General features: G+C 61.0%; 1 protein-coding gene across 1 annotated transcript; it reads right to left on the reverse strand.

Annotated features, from left to right (window-relative positions):
• Positions 1-9,957: 9,957 nt before the first annotated feature.
• Positions 9,958-14,535, reverse strand: FOXF1 (forkhead box F1). The gene is made up of 2 exons (XM_025920882.2): positions 12,956-14,535; positions 9,958-11,508 (listed from the first exon to the last, which is right to left on the reverse strand). The coding sequence occupies exons 1-2, from the start codon at positions 14,100-14,102 to the stop codon at positions 11,348-11,350; spliced, it is 1,308 nt and encodes a 435-aa protein (XP_025776667.2). The 5' UTR covers positions 14,103-14,535; the 3' UTR covers positions 9,958-11,347.
• Between the last annotated feature and the right edge of the window lie 485 nt (positions 14,536-15,020).

A 15,020-nucleotide genomic window follows, 5' to 3' on the forward strand; every position in this document is an offset into this window, starting at 1 on the left:
ACGGCCCTAGAGCCGTCCCAGGAGCCATCCCAGGCGACAGTCTTGGATGCTGAGACCAGTGGAAGCAGGCAGGGTGGCAGCGACACTGAGCTTGCCGGAGAGCACCTTTGTGAGGGGCGTTGGGCACAGCAGCTAGAAAGGCCCGGGAGAGGCAGCTCTTTCTGCCCCGGAGGCGGCCGGCTGTCGTGTGGTCTGGCCCTGGCTTATGGGCTTCCCCCTGGAACAGAGGAAGGCACGCGCGCGACCTATGTTCCTCGGCCTGAGAAGCCATGGCCGGGCCCCTCCCCAGCCTCCAGATGACCAGATCACTGAGCTGGAAACAGTCCCTCCCCTTTGAGATCCACTTCAGGTGAATAAAGAGATGAACACAGGGCCTTTGGAAGGCTGTCTCCACGTGGAGGGACCTGACAGGTGAGGTGTGAAGGACAGATTCACTCCGCGAAGCAAGCGGGTCCCAGGCAGCACCTGCTCCATTGTGGGAGGTCTGAGAGAACGGTTTCCACGCTCCTTTGAAAAAGTCGAGTCAGTTTTTGCCCTTTTCTCCTCTGCTCTCAAGCGAGACAGGTGAAGATGTCTCTTAAAAGCACAGACACCTGGTTTAGCATTGAGTTTTGTGCTGGAAGACATGACCTGGAGGAGAAAGTCCTCCAGCAAGAAGGCAGGAAGACAAGAGGAGGGGCTGTGGCCGGGCGCCTGAGGAGCCCCCGCTCAGGTAAGCCGCACGTGCACCCTGCAGCAGAGGGGGCCGCCACGGATGACATGCGCCCGAGGCCCCGGTGGTCTGCGGACGGTCGGTCGGCATCTCAAAACCGCATCCAGCCCTTGCACAACCGCCAGTACGGGAATCAGAAGGTGGTTCGGAAGCCGTCTTATCCGTTAAAAGAATAGACTGGGGGTGCCTGGGTGTCGCGGTCAGTTAAGCATCTGATTCTTGACCTCAGCTCAGGTCTTGATCTCAGGGTGTTGAGTTCAGGCTCCAAGCTGAGCTCCTCCCTGGGCGTGAACCCTCTTTTAAATAGACAGATAGATAGATGATAGATACAACCCGCAAGCCGGTAAGGGAAAAAAAAACAAACCGTTCTTAGCAATGAAAACATCATAAGCTTAGTCCAACTAAGGTCAGAATAGATGCACACACGAGCCGGAAGGTTAAGGCACGGGACTCTCCTGACACCAGTGCAGAGGGAACAGGGGAGGGAAGTACGAAACAGTGGGAGAAATAAACCAAAATGTTCTTTAGCTGAAGAAAGATTTGACATCCCCTGGAGAAAGTCTTCAAAGGCGAAACCAACGGAAGCATGTAAATCCGTGGCCTTCCCCCACAGTGACCGTGACTTCCTGAACGCCTTTCGATGCAGCAGCAGCAGCAGCAAAACTGAAGTGCTTGGCACGCACCTAATGAGCCGTCCAGTGCCCGGATGGACGAAATTCTAAAAGGTTCCTGAAAGAAAGAGGAGAGGTCTGAGTAAAAGGACACGCCGTGTGCTATAGCTGCGGGGTTCAGTAGTATAAAGAGAGTTCTCCCCCTGGTGAGATATCCTGTCCCTGATGGCGCCAGGCAGGGGAGGGGAGGGGAGGAGAGGAGAGGGGAGCAGCACGGAGTCCGCGTAGCAGTGCAGAGGAACAGAAAGTTCTGAAGCAGGCGGGAATCCGCAGCGAGAGAGTGACTGCAGAGGGAGGGAGGACTCGCGTAGGATATGCAGTTTCGAAGGCGCACCTCCCTGCCGAGGGAGCCCCAGGCCAGTCGGAGATGTAAATGTGGGAGGAAACGGGAGAGAATCCGAGGGTAATTCAAGAGAGTGTGCTCTCCCACCCGTAGTGTCGGGATGGGGGAGGGGGCGTCCTAAGAGACAGACCCTGAGTGGAGGGAGGAACCTACTCCTCTGCTCCCCTTTGGGGTGTCGGGTCCTGGTTCGTACAGAGTCCAGACGCGCCGTCCGCCGGGAGCTCTCTGAGGAGTACTCCTCCAAGTGCAAGATCAACCCATGCGTATTGAGTAGGAGTAGCTTTTGTAAGGCTGCCAGACGGCCTCTTAAATGCTCGAAAGCCCGTGAGTCCAGCTGCCCCCAAGCGGAGTTGATAAAACAGAAGATTCTTTGCCTTTCGGTGATGTTTGGGGGCAGACGCCCAACTTTGTCCTACTTCTAAAAAGGGAAAGGGAAGTCGCTAGGACAGTGCGGCTTGTGCCCCGGTTGCTGGGCAGCGGCCCGCCCTGCCAGCCCTCAGGAGGAGGGGCCTGCCCACCCTCCCGGGGCCTTACGTGGCCCCTCAGTGCTTGTCATCCCGTGACCCGCACATGCCTCACCCCAGACACCACATAAGGGGAAGGAGAACTGTGACGACACAGGACCGCAGGTAAGAGGGCTGAGGACAGATGCGCCCGAGGAGCCAGTACAGGCGACGGGACGCTGGAGAGGGGAAGACACATCAGGGGAGAGCAGAGAGAACCGCTAACCAGGTCCAGGGCTGGTCCGCAAGGGCCCGCCGCTCCGTCTGCGCTCGCACCACGGCAGACCTTCCCCTGCACACCAGCGGCCAGGGCCGGATGATCTTACTGGGCACGAGACAGTGGAGCGCAAGTGAGGATTCCTTCCCTTCCCTCTGCCACCTCTAATCTTTCCGGGGAGCAGTGTTCTCGTCTGCCTTACCCCGCGGCCCCAGGAAGCACCTGGCTTGCACCTGACTCGGTTTCCAAAATGTTTATTCTGGTTCTCACACCCCCGGCCCCCAGCAGAAATAGGGATTGCTAAACTCCCTTCCCCTTTATCTGGGTCTAATCCAACCAGTGTCCCAAATAGTCCTAAAACTTAAGGACTCTAGTCATTTTCAAAAACAATTTTTGAAGGCGGCGGGGTCCCAAGGGAACCCTCAAAATAAATCCTACACACGACCCCAGACAAAAGCAAGAGGAGGAGGTTACTGGGTAGGTGAAGATACAGCCACTTCCCAAGGTCATTCTTTAACGGCTGCTGCCTACCTGACCGCCTTCCCCCTTTTCTCTCCCGGCTGAGGGAGGGGACAGCATCCTCACCTAGACTGGCTTATATTGTCTGCTGTCGTTACCCTCCTAGTAATGGCTCGAATTGATGGAGCTGTTTTATTTTTTATTATTATTTTTTTTTTTTAGGATTTTTTAAAAGTAATCTCTACCCCCAGCATGGGGCTTGAACTCACAACCACAATTTCGAGAGTCACACGCTCTACCGACTGAGCCAGCCAGGAGCCCCATATTGAGCTGTTTTAAATGCCGTGAACGTTATAAAATGTGGCCCCGAGTTTTTCCGACACTCCTCCTATTGACAGAAGTGTCCGTTGTGTCCGTCCCTTGAGTCCAGGCTTTGGGACAGCGTGGTTAATAGGCTGTGGCAGGAGTGACCGCCAGCTTGCAGGAGGAGGCCGACACCGGCTGTCGGGGCCCAGCCACCACGCGGTGAGGAAGCCCCCGGCTGCCCAGGGCAACGCCCACACGGAGAGGAACTGACCTCACCCCCTCACCAGCCTTGCGGGAGCACCACCTTGGAAGGGGGTCCCTTGGCCCCAGATGCGCCGGCTCAGCCGTCATCTCCTGGGGCAGAGACGGGCGCTCCACCGAGCCCTGCCCAAATCGCAGGCGGGAGCGAGACGGGGGATTTTTGTCGCTTCAGGTTTGGAGGGTGATCTGCTGTTCGGAGTAATCAGTTGTATAATGTTCGTATTGTGCTATTCGTATATAGATTCTACGTATTCACACGTGTCATCGAAGGTAAAATCTGTAAACACAAGTTACATGCGTGGATAAGCGAATGCCGAATTTCACTAAGTCCTCACTACTGCTTCTGGGGGGGCCCCTGTTCACAGACCGGAATCCACCTGCCCTCAGCCCCCCGCTGGTTGGTCGTGAGGTGGAGTCTTAGGCACTGATCACAGACTACGCCAGCGCCCTCTGTGCGTCTTCCGTGCCTGTGGCCCGCCTTCACCTGGTCACCCGAGGTGTTTTCCGGAAGGGGAACGGGGAGGTGTGATCTCCCCGCGGCATGCCAGAGGCCTGCTCAGTCCGGAAGCGTGCGGGCCCGGGTGCCGTGGCTCTGTGTCCAGACTTCCTGCTGCCTTCGGAGCCTGTCTGCGTGTCGCTAAGCAGCTCCCCCCACCTGTGGCCAGCCCCCGGTGTGATGGGCGCCGAGCCAGCGCAGCCTCTGCTGCATGGAGTTGCCCGTGCCTCGCGGCATTGGTAGGTGAGGGGGCAGTGGCGGCCCGTTGCTGGTGTGTGGCAAAGCCCCTCTGGACCCCCCGGCCCCCGGGGGCCCCAGCCACTTGGCCGGTCCCTGTCGTCGTCTGGGTTCTCACCAGAGACCGCCTGGACGGCCTTGCAGACAGGCGCACACTCCCGTGCCTCTGGCGGGCCAGGATTCCTTCCTGTGGATGGAACCCTTTGTTTTCGGTGTCCCTAAATCACAAAGGTTAAAATGGGAGCTGACCTGTGACCATGTAACGTGGACGCTTTGCACTGTGGATGGTTTGGAAGCAATCAACTCAGGCCCCAAGTGCCGGGTTCTGAGCAAACCACACACGCCTCCCCTCCTCAGAGGGCGGGTTAACTTGTTCAGCCCTCGGAAGGACCCCACGAGGCGTGCACCCTTAGGCTCCCTGTTCCCGGGTCTGGGAGACAGGGCGAGGCCGGACCCGTCCCCTGGGGACACGCTGCTGGATCCCCTTTTGGCCACCAGCAGGGCCCCGGGGGGGGGGGGACCCCAGAGAGATGACTTGGTGGTTGAGGCGTGTGGTGGTGAAGCCGGGCACACGGGATTGGCGGCGAGTGCAGCTCTGACGTGGCGCAGCTGTGCCTTCTCAGGTGACGCGCCTTCCCTCTCCATCACCGGAAGCTCTGCACGGCCTTTAGTTCACCTAAGCTGCCCACCAGGGCTTCGGGCGACGTGCTCCTACCAGCACCCCCGCCACACGGGTGGGGAGGCCGAGGCACGGGGAGCAGAAGCGCCTGCCGGCACTCACGGGAAGAGGGAGCGTCGGGACTTGAACTTGGGCCCTCTCACTCCCGCCCTCTCGGCGACAGCCTTCGCCATCTGCTTCTCAGGAGCCCTGGGGTCTGTGCGTACAGGGCCCTCTCTCGGGACCGGCACAGCTGTTTCGGGGTAGGGTTTGAGGCGGCGTTGGCTCCTCTTTTTACCTTTCCAAGGTTGGTTGGTTTTAAACAACTCCTGTGATTAGGAAGAGACCTCCTTGGTTTATTTTTGGCCCTTTCCTCCCCAAAGCCAGGTCCCCCTTAACACAGATAAAAGGGCCTGACTCCTCGAAATCAGGTGCATGGGGGCACGTCTGCTGTCCACGATGTGGTGGCATCGGTTTTCCGTGGGTTTGCCGGCTGCTGTCCCAACACAGACTCCGCGCGGTGAACGGCAGGTGGCGCTGCTGCCCTGTGGAGAAACGGTCGGGGTCGCTTCCTGGGGCCAGCGGCCGCCTCTCCTCTCCGAGGAGGGTCCCCTGACCCTCCCCCTGGGGAAGGCACCCTGGCGAAGACCCCTGGAAAGCTAACCGGAACCCCCTCGCCAGGCCTCCGGCCGTTCGGACAGAGATGGCCCAGCCCTCCCTGCTGCACGCGAGCCATGACCACGTGGGGTTGCAGCAGGGCCCAGAGACGTGTGCTGCTGCATGGCTTGCTTTGGGGGGATTTCCCAATACAGACGCGTCTTTACCCTTTTTCAGAGGGTATCTGAGGACCTGGCTCCCTTCTCTGTGGCCATAAGCCCCAGACATGGGAGGACACGTGGTCCCTGCACCCGCCATGGCGTGATAGTTTTAATAAGATGCTGGGAGAGGCTTGTCACTGTCTCTCCCCAGACCACTGTCCCGAGGCCACCGGGTGTGGCCTACACCTTCACTGCACAACCACGCAGAAAGCCTACGCTCTGAGAGTTGGAGCGGGCCCCTCGCCAACTGTGCTCACAGTGGGGGTTTCCTGCCTCCGCTCGGGGCCCAGGGGTGCCCCGGCCTTGGTGGCATCTCCCCAGGATGTCGACGCAACCCCAAGGGTCCTGGTGCTGCAGACCCGTGATGACCGGGGTGTAGGTGACACTGAATCTAGCCCCAGGCGAGGGCAGACACACGCAGGTGCCCAGTGTCTGTGGTGGTCTTCCTGTCACACCTGTAGACGTCCCCATCCCTGGAGCACACGCGTCAACGTTGGGAAAGGCCTGTGGTTTGCCTCAGTCCTGAAATCCAGCCGTGTCCCTTCATGAGTGGGCAAGGCTTCTCTGCCGGAGACGGCCAGCAAAGACCTCCCTCCTTGAAACAGCCCGGAAGATTCCAGAAGCAGAGCGGAGAAGCTCAGGGGGCCAGGGAAGTGAAGGGGGCTGCCGTGGGGGGTGTGGGGTGGAAACCCATGAGATCCAAGTCTGTTACACCAGAAGGGAGCTGGATATCAGAGATGTGAGCTGGTGCTGCTGGGCCAGTCTCCCCCCACCCCATCCGCATGACCCACGCCCCCGGCGCCAGGCACGGGGTGTCCCGAGACCCCAGCAGAGGCTGCTTATGGACCGCACTGCAACTCGCCCTTTTCACCAGGCTGGTGGCTGGAGGAAAGTGGGTGCCCGGGAGCCATGGAGCAAGGTGCTTTAGGGACATGGGCTTTGCGTCTGAGTCCAGATTCCAGCTGTTGTCAGCAGGGTCTGGAGCAAGCCCCCTGACCGGTTTCTGCTGTGCAAGGCAGGAGTCGTCCTAGGACCTCCCTAAGGGAACCCCAAGAAGGACCAGGCGCGTGTGGGAAGGGGGTTGCTTGCCCGGGCTCCCCTTCCCTCCGTGGGCCCTCGGCCCTCACCGCTGCTGGCGCTCAGAGCCGCTGCCTTCGCGGGGCAGGAGGGGGCAGCAGAGGCCACTCTGAGCCGACCTCACCGAGGCTTTTCTCAGGAGCCCAGAGACACTAGAGGAGACTCTCAGACTCGGCACTCGCCAGGACCCCCTGGAAATCTGTGAAAATCCTGGGTCCTGCCTCCAGAGAGTCAAATCGAGTGGGTGTCAGCCCGCCTCCCGCCGACCCACCGATCTGTGGTTTCAGCAGATACCCCAAGTGTTTCTCATGAGGGCGGTTCCACACTCAGAGTCACCATCAGAAATGCGGTCGCAGGGCTCAGGGGTCTTTTGGCCTGGAGGTTAGGAGGTCCTCCGTGGGAAGGGTGGACAGTCCGTCCTGGGGCGCATGCTAGAAGATGGGGAGCTCAGCAGTTCCCGAACGGAGTGCTCGATGGGAACCCCTGAGCAGAGGGCCCTTGCATCTTGAGTGGCACCCACCCCACCTGCCCCCCTGGATCTCTAGGAAGCAGGGCGAGCCACGCGTGGGTCTCGTGGTCACTCCCGTCTGGGCACCACAGAGCGAGGTCATTCCGTTTGCTCCCGAAGACCATCATCTCATCAACCACTGCCCTTCATGGGTCATGAGGACAGATAAGGAAACTGAGGCTCAGAGGCGATGCACCTTGCCCGGGTTAGATGGTGACAGAACAGGGACTCTAGCTCTCTCTGTCCGCTCCCTCTGGGATGCCTGATGGCTGCTGGGAGCCTGGAAGCCTGGGGAGCCAGGCCCTTGTGGACCACCCCCTCCTTGTCCCCAGCTGTCCAGCCCCAAAGGGAAGAGAAAACTGGGACAGATGGGCTTTGGTGGGCCAGGCACCTTCCCCCATCAGAAGCGCATACCTGAGCGCCTTCAGGCCGGGGGCGGGGGGCGGGGGGGGCAGATGTGGATCAGAGGCGAGCTCCAGGGATGGGGTGACGCCTGCCCGGCTGGGCCTGCAGTTTCCTGCTGCCTGGGACCAGGCCGCCAGGAGGCTGTTGGGCGCACCCAGGACTCCAGCCCCCCCCCCCCCCCAGCAGAACCCTGGAGTCCCTGCGATGTGTGACCCATAGACAGAAACATTATGGCGTAATCCCTGGCCCCTCCCCACATCCAGGTGTTTTGATATTGGGGGGAATTCATGCACTTAGGGTCCAGGACCACCCCCCTGAGGTATGCTCAGGGGCGTCTGGATTAATTCTACCCAGGAGGCTGTTTACATGCACAGCGGGGGTGGTTTGACACCAGGCTCGGAAACGCTTTTGCAGTTTAAGATTGTAACCTGCGTACGCACGCTTTTGTGGGGGTGCACGTGGGAGCTCCGTGGCCCCTGTGCACATCGGGGCTGAAATGGGCCCTGCGGGGGCGGGGGGGCACATGCCAAGCAAGCCCGTTCTGTGAGTCACCTGTAGCAGCAGGGCGGTGTGCAGTCTCGAACATGGGTCTGGAGACAGTTTTGCTGCAGTGTTCAGGCCCTTTCTGGGCCAGGCTCTCCTCGCTGGGAAGGCTTTTCTCTCACCCCCAGGCCCCTGCTCAGACTGGGAGACAGAGGCCAGGCCCCATCCTGGGGCTCCCTGGCCGGTTTTCCTGCACAGTCCCCTCTACGTGCCACCCCCGCAGCCAGCCTGGGGTGTGGGAGCGCTGGGAGGGCCTGTAGAGACACAGGTGTCCTCGGGGAGGTGAGCAGGAAGCGGGGCTCACCTCCGCCCCGGCCTCTGGCCCAGAGGCGCCAAAGCCAAGCACAGCCGGCGCGCACGAGGTCTCTGGCGCACCAAGGGACCAAATGAGTGGGTGCGGAGGCTGGAGCCACGGCCGGAGACTCGGGAGCTCCCTGGCTGGGCAGGCATTGGGTTTCTCCTAATCAGCCCCGCTTCCCGGAGCCTCGGTCCTAATTGGGGCGCAGTCTCCGCCGAGCAGCGCAGGAGGGAGGACGAGACCCGCTCTCGCCTGCGGAAGTTGCCTGGATGTGAACGCAGCCCAACATTCCTGCGCTGGAGGCCCGGGGGATTTTCTCCGGCCCGGCCTCGTTTTCTCGGGCACCGGTGGCTGCCCCAGTGGCCTCCAGCCCAGGAGGACCGTGCCTTCTCTGCTCGCCGGGCACCCACTCCCGCAGCGCAGGGCCAGGCGCGTGTTGGAGACAGAGGGCTGTGCCGCCGGGGAGACCCCCGGCCCCCGACGCTTCGGCCCACCAGAGCCCCAGGGTGAAGTCGCCGGCCTTTTCCTGTACCCTTTATCTCATTTTATAGACAGCGGTTCGTTTGGGACATTAATTGCCTGGGCGAGTTTGATAATTTTGATGTAACCGAGCACTGGAGAAATTACCCTCACGTCCAAAATGTCAAATTTGAGAAGAACCAGGTTCAGAGGCTCGCGACCCCACGACGCGCAGAAACTGCGGTGGGTCCTGGCATGGCCGCCCGACAATGGGACTTTATTGTGTTTGTTTTCTTAGGTGGGCAGGGACGGCAGTGGAAAGAGGGTGGTCGGCTGGAGACACAGGTTTTTAAACAGTGTTCCCCACCCCCCAGTGACTCGAGGGGGAATGTTCGCGAATGGAAATGTTTGTCACCTTGCTCTCCCAGCAATGGCCCTTTTCTGGCTTAAATTTTACTCACTTCTCAGTTGGGGAAAACCAAGTGTAGAACACCAAACAAGACAAAAACAACAACAAAAGCCCTACGAAAAGCCTTAAAGTTGCCTCACAATTTATAACAGCCTGACTACGGGAACATTAAAGTCTGACACTCGAAGTAAAACTCCCATTGGTGGCAAAAGAAGGTGAAAAAAACAAAAGCCAACGTATCGTAGTTCTACTTTTATATATATGGTTTTCCCTGGGGGAAGAAAAAAGTACAGTTTTTCTTTCAACATTTGATTATTTCTTTAAAACGAGAAATGACATTTAGAGCGGCAGAGGCTCTTCTTAAAAACAGAAGCCAAGAAAAATAGTTCCTCGTGTCCAGATTTCATTTCAATGTGAAGTGAAGGATGGAAAGAGGAGGAATAGAAAAGAGACAGAGAGAGAAAAGGGGGGGGAAAGTATTCAGAATCCCCCATATTTTAAATACAAAACAAGTCTAGAGGTTCCAGGCTGGTTTCTGTGTAGATTTTGGGGTTTGGAAGATATTCTACAATCCCAATCCCGATAAAATACTCATGCGATTTTATTTCTGGTTGATACAATGTTAAAGGCCATGTACAAATGTTACACATTTTTATTTTTGTTCTTTTTTTAGGAAAAAAATACACAAAAGGCAAAACATCCTCAAATTGTCATTTTCTACAGTGCAGAAGGAAATTTAAAATACGGTCACAAATGCTGCACCCCAGCAGCCATAATACTAAAAAAAAAAAAAAAAAAAAAAAGGAGGGATAGTCCTTCATTTTATATATATATTTATATAAACATATGGAAATTTGTTTTTACACAGATCGGACTTTGTTTCAAATTTACAATGGATCTCTAAAAAAAAAAAATTCTATGCGGCAAATATTGCCAACAAAGTTACACCATTAATACTGATAAACGGAGGAGCCTATGCGGTGTTTCGATTGTCAGGGAAAAGAGAAGAATAAATAACAGAATGAGCCTTTTGCTATAGTTTAAAAAGTGCCTTAACCTTCCTGTGTCACCGCGATCCTGAATCCGTGCGCTCACCGGCCTTCCTTGCCCCCGCGCCGTGCCGGGCTCCCCTCGCTCTCCCACGGGGCAGGCAGTACAGTAGAGATCGTAGAGATCAGGAGACAGTCGGGTCTCGTGAGAAAAACCCCCGCCAAAAAAGTCGAAATGCAACTCGAGACAAAACCAAGAGGACTGTAGAGAAGGCAGAGGAGGGCGGAGGGGACGGGCGAGCCCTGCGTCGTCGGGGCTCCTTCTGGTTTCCTTTTGTACGAAGAACAGTGGCTTCAGAAATTCAAGTCCGCACCAAGGTCCACCTGCGGTCGCCAGAGGGCTTCTGAGATGGGGAGGGAGACGTGATTTCTTGCCCCCCCCCCACCCCTGGAAACACGGCTCTGAGAGGAGACTTGTGTGTTCCAAGACATTCTTTCCAAAAAAAAAAAAAAAAAAGTAAAAGTAAAAAGATAAATACTCAACCAAAATATAAAAGTATTTGATAATGATGGTCTCACATGTTTGCCTTTCTTCCGAAAGCCTTCCCCCACCTTCGCCGCTGGAGGGAAGGCGGGGAGAGACCTCAGCTGCTTTCTTGTTTGGGTGTCGAGGGTTTCCCCCAGCACAGCACCTTCTCAGCCGGCTTCAACTGGTTCAAAAATAGATTTTTATTTACCAACAGCTGCAGTCAGACCAGGCCCCTCAGCCACCACTTGTTAATTTTTTGAGGGAGTGGGTGCCGCCGAGCTGGCTCTTCCTTTGCGTTGGGGACTCCTTTCCAAATAATCCGGGTGGGTAGGGGTCAGACCCTTGTCTTCTGCCTACGGTTATACCTCAAGAATAGAGCAGTTTCTGCGACGGGTTCCGGGTCCCCGGGCCGGGCCGCCCGTGCCCAGAGGGCCCCGCGGGCTGTGGTCTCACATCACGCAGGGCTTGATGTCTTGGTAGGTGACCTGCTGGTGGTAGTAGGAACCGCTGCCCGCCGAGTGCATGGACGAGGGCGCCATGGTGTTGAAGGAGAAGACGAACTCCTTGCGGTCACACATGCCGGGCGACTGGGAGTGATACCTCGGGATGCCTGCAGAGGAGGGACAGGAGAGCAGGGAACACAGCATTAGGATGGGGCCCAGGGCTCCAGGAGGAGAAGGCGGCCTCCAGGCCCCGGGCGCGGGGGCCCACTCCCTCCCTACGGCCCACCGAGGTGCCAGAGTCCCAGAGCTCTGGCCTCAGGCGGGTCCAGGCGGCCCCGGGGGTTCGGGCCGGGCTCTGCGCTCCAGCAGGAGATCCCGGGACCCCAGTGACAAGCACTGTTTCCTGGGTGCCGCGGCCTGGGCCTCCTCCGCCTCCGTCACCAAGTCCTGGGCTGGGGCTTCCCGAGGCCACAGGGGAAGGGGTGAGGGGGCCGCCGCAGGCGAGGAGACCGCAAGGACAGCCTGGCCTCCACCTCCAGGGCCAGCCCAAGGCCTGTGCCCGGTGCCGGGGCACCCGCCTCCCAACCCCAAAGGCTGCGAGGCCCTGGTACACGACGACGGGAGGCTCCTCCAGGGGAAGAGCCCCTTGGAAAAAGGCCCCCTGCCCCCCGCCCCGGGGTGAAGAGAGGCAGCCAGAGCCGGGAGTCTGAAGCAGGGCGATCCCCGCGGAGGGGTGGCCCTCCAGCCTCCAGGCTGGCTCCTGCCTCCCTTGGGCGGCTGACAGCTGAGCCCTGACAGGCCCCGTGTAGCTCCTCCGAGCCCTTTCCAGAACCAGACCCAGGGAGGCTGGCGGGTGCCAGAGGAGGGTGCCGGGCGGGAAGCTGTTCCCCCTTGGAGGCGTCCTCCTTGGAGGGGTGAGGAAGAGGGTATCTGGGGAACAGAAAGCCCGGAGCTCTGAAACAAAGAGTCTGTGGGGCCTGCACCTCTAACTTGGTCTGGGCCTGGCCACAGCCCCTGTGTGCCTCTGTCACCACAAAATGTGCCCCAACCCGACATTCCCAAGGCCAGGCCTGGTTCCCCAGGAGCCCAGCGTGCTGGGCCTCTGAACACCCGGCCCAGGCAGCTTGGGGCCTAACTCTCCCTCTCGGCCCAGGCAGCTTTCCGGTGGGGACTACGGAGCCAGGCGACCAGGGCCGGGCTCCCGCTCCATATCCTGGGAACTTGCTGAGGTGTGTGAGGGGGCTGAGGACCCAAAGGGATGTAAAACATCGGGGTCTGAGTCTTTTTTGGCGAGGAAGGGGCCTACTTGGCCAGGCTGGGGGCTACCAGCAGCGGGGAGTTGGAACCGAAAACGAGAAGCAACAATTATCGTGGCCCAAATTGCCCTCCTCCCTGCGCTCACCCCTCAAAGTGGGGGAGGTCCGGCCAAGACGTAGCTTGGCGAGCCGCTGCCTCCCCCAAGCACCGGGGCCGGCACCCCGCGGAAGTGGCCGAGAGTTCTCGCCCGGGGCGGTGGGCGGTTTGGGCGTCTGCTCTCGGGAGCAGCGCGCCGACGACGGATGTCCGGATGTCGGAGGCCCCCGGGACCGGGACAGCCCTGGTCCCCCCACTCACCTTGCAGCTCGGCTGGGGCGTTGTGACTGTTCTGGTGTAGATACGGCTGGTCCAGGGAGTGCGTGGAGAGGCTGCCGGACAGGGGGTTGGCCGTGGGGTTGCAGGGGGACAGGGGCTGCTGCTTGATGTAGGAGGCGCCGCTGTTGAGCGCGGCAGAGGCTGAGGGCGGCCAGGCGGCCGTGGAGCCCGAGTAGACCGCGTGCGGCTCCATGACCCCGCCGGCGGCCGCAGGCAGCAGCGGGGAGGCCGGCACGGAGCTGTCGTGGTGCGGGTACTCACCGGCCGCGGCGCCGCCACAGCTGCCCATGTACGAGTGGCCGCCGTTGGCGGGCAGGTGTGGCACCGAGTGGCTGGGCAAGGCCATGCCGTCCACGTTGCCCGGCAAGTGGCCGTTCATCATGCCCAGGCCGCCCTCCAGCGCCAGGCTGTTGGGCGGGCACGAGAGGCCGCCCGCGGAGCTCTGGAAGCCGTAGGTGTCCGGGAGGTGGTTGAAGCCCAGCCCGTTCATCATGCTGTACATGGGTTTGAGCGCCTGGCATTTCCTTCGGAAGCCGCGCGGCCGCCGCCGAAAGGAGCCCTCCTCGAACATGAACTCGCTGGCCGGGTCGATGGTCCAGTAGTGGCCCTTGCCGGGCCGCCCCAGGCCCTTGGGCAGCTTGATGAAGCACTCGTTGAGCGAGAGGTTGTGGCGCACCGAGTTCTTCCAGCCCTGGTAGGAGCCGCGGAAGAAGGGGAAGCGACTCTGCAGGAACTGGTAGATCTCGCTGAGCGTCAGGCGCTTGGTGGGCGAGCTCTGGATGGCCATGACGATGAGCGCGATGTACGAGTAGGGCGGCTTCTCGGGGCGCCGGATGCCGGCGTTGGTCTTCTTGGCCTTGGACGGGCCGGACGACGCGGGGTCCATGGCCGCGCCGCCGCCGCCGCCGCCCCCGCCGCCGCCGCCGCCGCCGCCGTGCGGTGGCTGCTGCTTCTCGGGCGCCGAAGACATCGGGTGGCTGCTGCTGCCGCCGCCGCCGCTGCCGCCGCTGCTCTGCGCCGCCGACGAGCCGGGAGGAGGAGGAGGAGGAGGAGGAGGAAGAGGAGGGGGGGGAGGAGGGCGAGGGGGAGGGGGCTGCGCGCGCGGGGCTGGCTGCGCCTCTGCCGTCATCCGCGGCCACTGCTCCGGAGCGGGCCTCGGCGCGCCCTCCCCCGGCCGCCCGCCCGTCCTCCCCGAGGAGCGGCTGGATCCGCCGGCGGTTGGCGCGGGGGCCCCCCTCTCTCCAGCTCCCTCCTCCCCCCCTCTCTCCTCCCTCTTTCCCTCTCGCCCTCCCACTAGGGAAGGAGCCGAGTGGAGGCTGAGGGCAGCCTCTTTGCCGCAGCCCCGGCAGAGGCCGCGAGGAAGCCCCCTCCCAGCCCGTGTTTTGGGGGGAGGCACCACCTCCGGGGGCCTGCGGCCGTGCGCCCCCGCGGGGAGCAGCTCCCGGCCCCCGCCACCCGTGGCGCTCGGCTCCACGGCTCCAGCCAGGCCGCCCTCACTGCATCTTCCCTCCGCGGCGTCCCGCGGGCCGGACCGAGACCCTCCAGGAGTTCCCTCCCCTCCCTGCCCCCCTCCGAGCCCCGCGTTGGTGGGCGCTTAAAGGGCCCCCACCCTCGCCGCCCGGGGGCCGCCGGCAGAACCGCCCCGCCTCCACCAACCTGGCGAGCAAGTGTTAATGCGCCCTCGGCCCCGCGGCTCGGCCCTGCTGCGCGCAGCCCCCCCCCCCCCCCCCCCCCCCCCCCCCCCCCGCCTTCCCGGCCCCGAGGCGCGGGCACCCAGGGCCTTTCCCGACGGGTACAGCCCGGCGGCAGATCGCAGACTGCGGCAGCGGCAGCGGGCAGCAGGCCGTGGCCACCGCGGGCGCAGCCGGCTCGGCCACGGGTCCCCGCGGCCAGCGGGCGTCCGTTCCCGTGAGGGCCCGCCTACCCGCTCTCCCCGCCCCGGGAAGGACTGCGCTGCGCCCGGGACTTTTTGGACTCGCCCAGAAGCGCGCGAGCAGGCGGGCAGCCGCGGGAGCCGAGCGCGGGCGGAAAACGAAAGCGCAGGGCG

The sequence above is a fragment of the Puma concolor genome, chromosome E2, assembly GCF_028749965.1.
Source record: "Puma concolor isolate L17-30 chromosome E2, mPumCon1.1.hap2, whole genome shotgun sequence".
NCBI classification, from domain to species: Eukaryota; Metazoa; Chordata; class Mammalia; order Carnivora; family Felidae; genus Puma; species Puma concolor.

Excerpts from the sequence above, each read along its gene's own strand:
- FOXF1 (XM_025920882.2), bottom strand. The coding sequence starts at position 14,102 with ATGACGGCAGAGGCGCAGCCAGCCCCGCGCGCGCAGCCCCCTCCCCCT. Across the intron at positions 11,509-12,955 it reads CGCCCCAGCCGAGCTGCAAG|GCATCCCGAGGTATCACTCC; the intron begins GTGAGTGGGGGG and ends CCTCCTCTGCAG.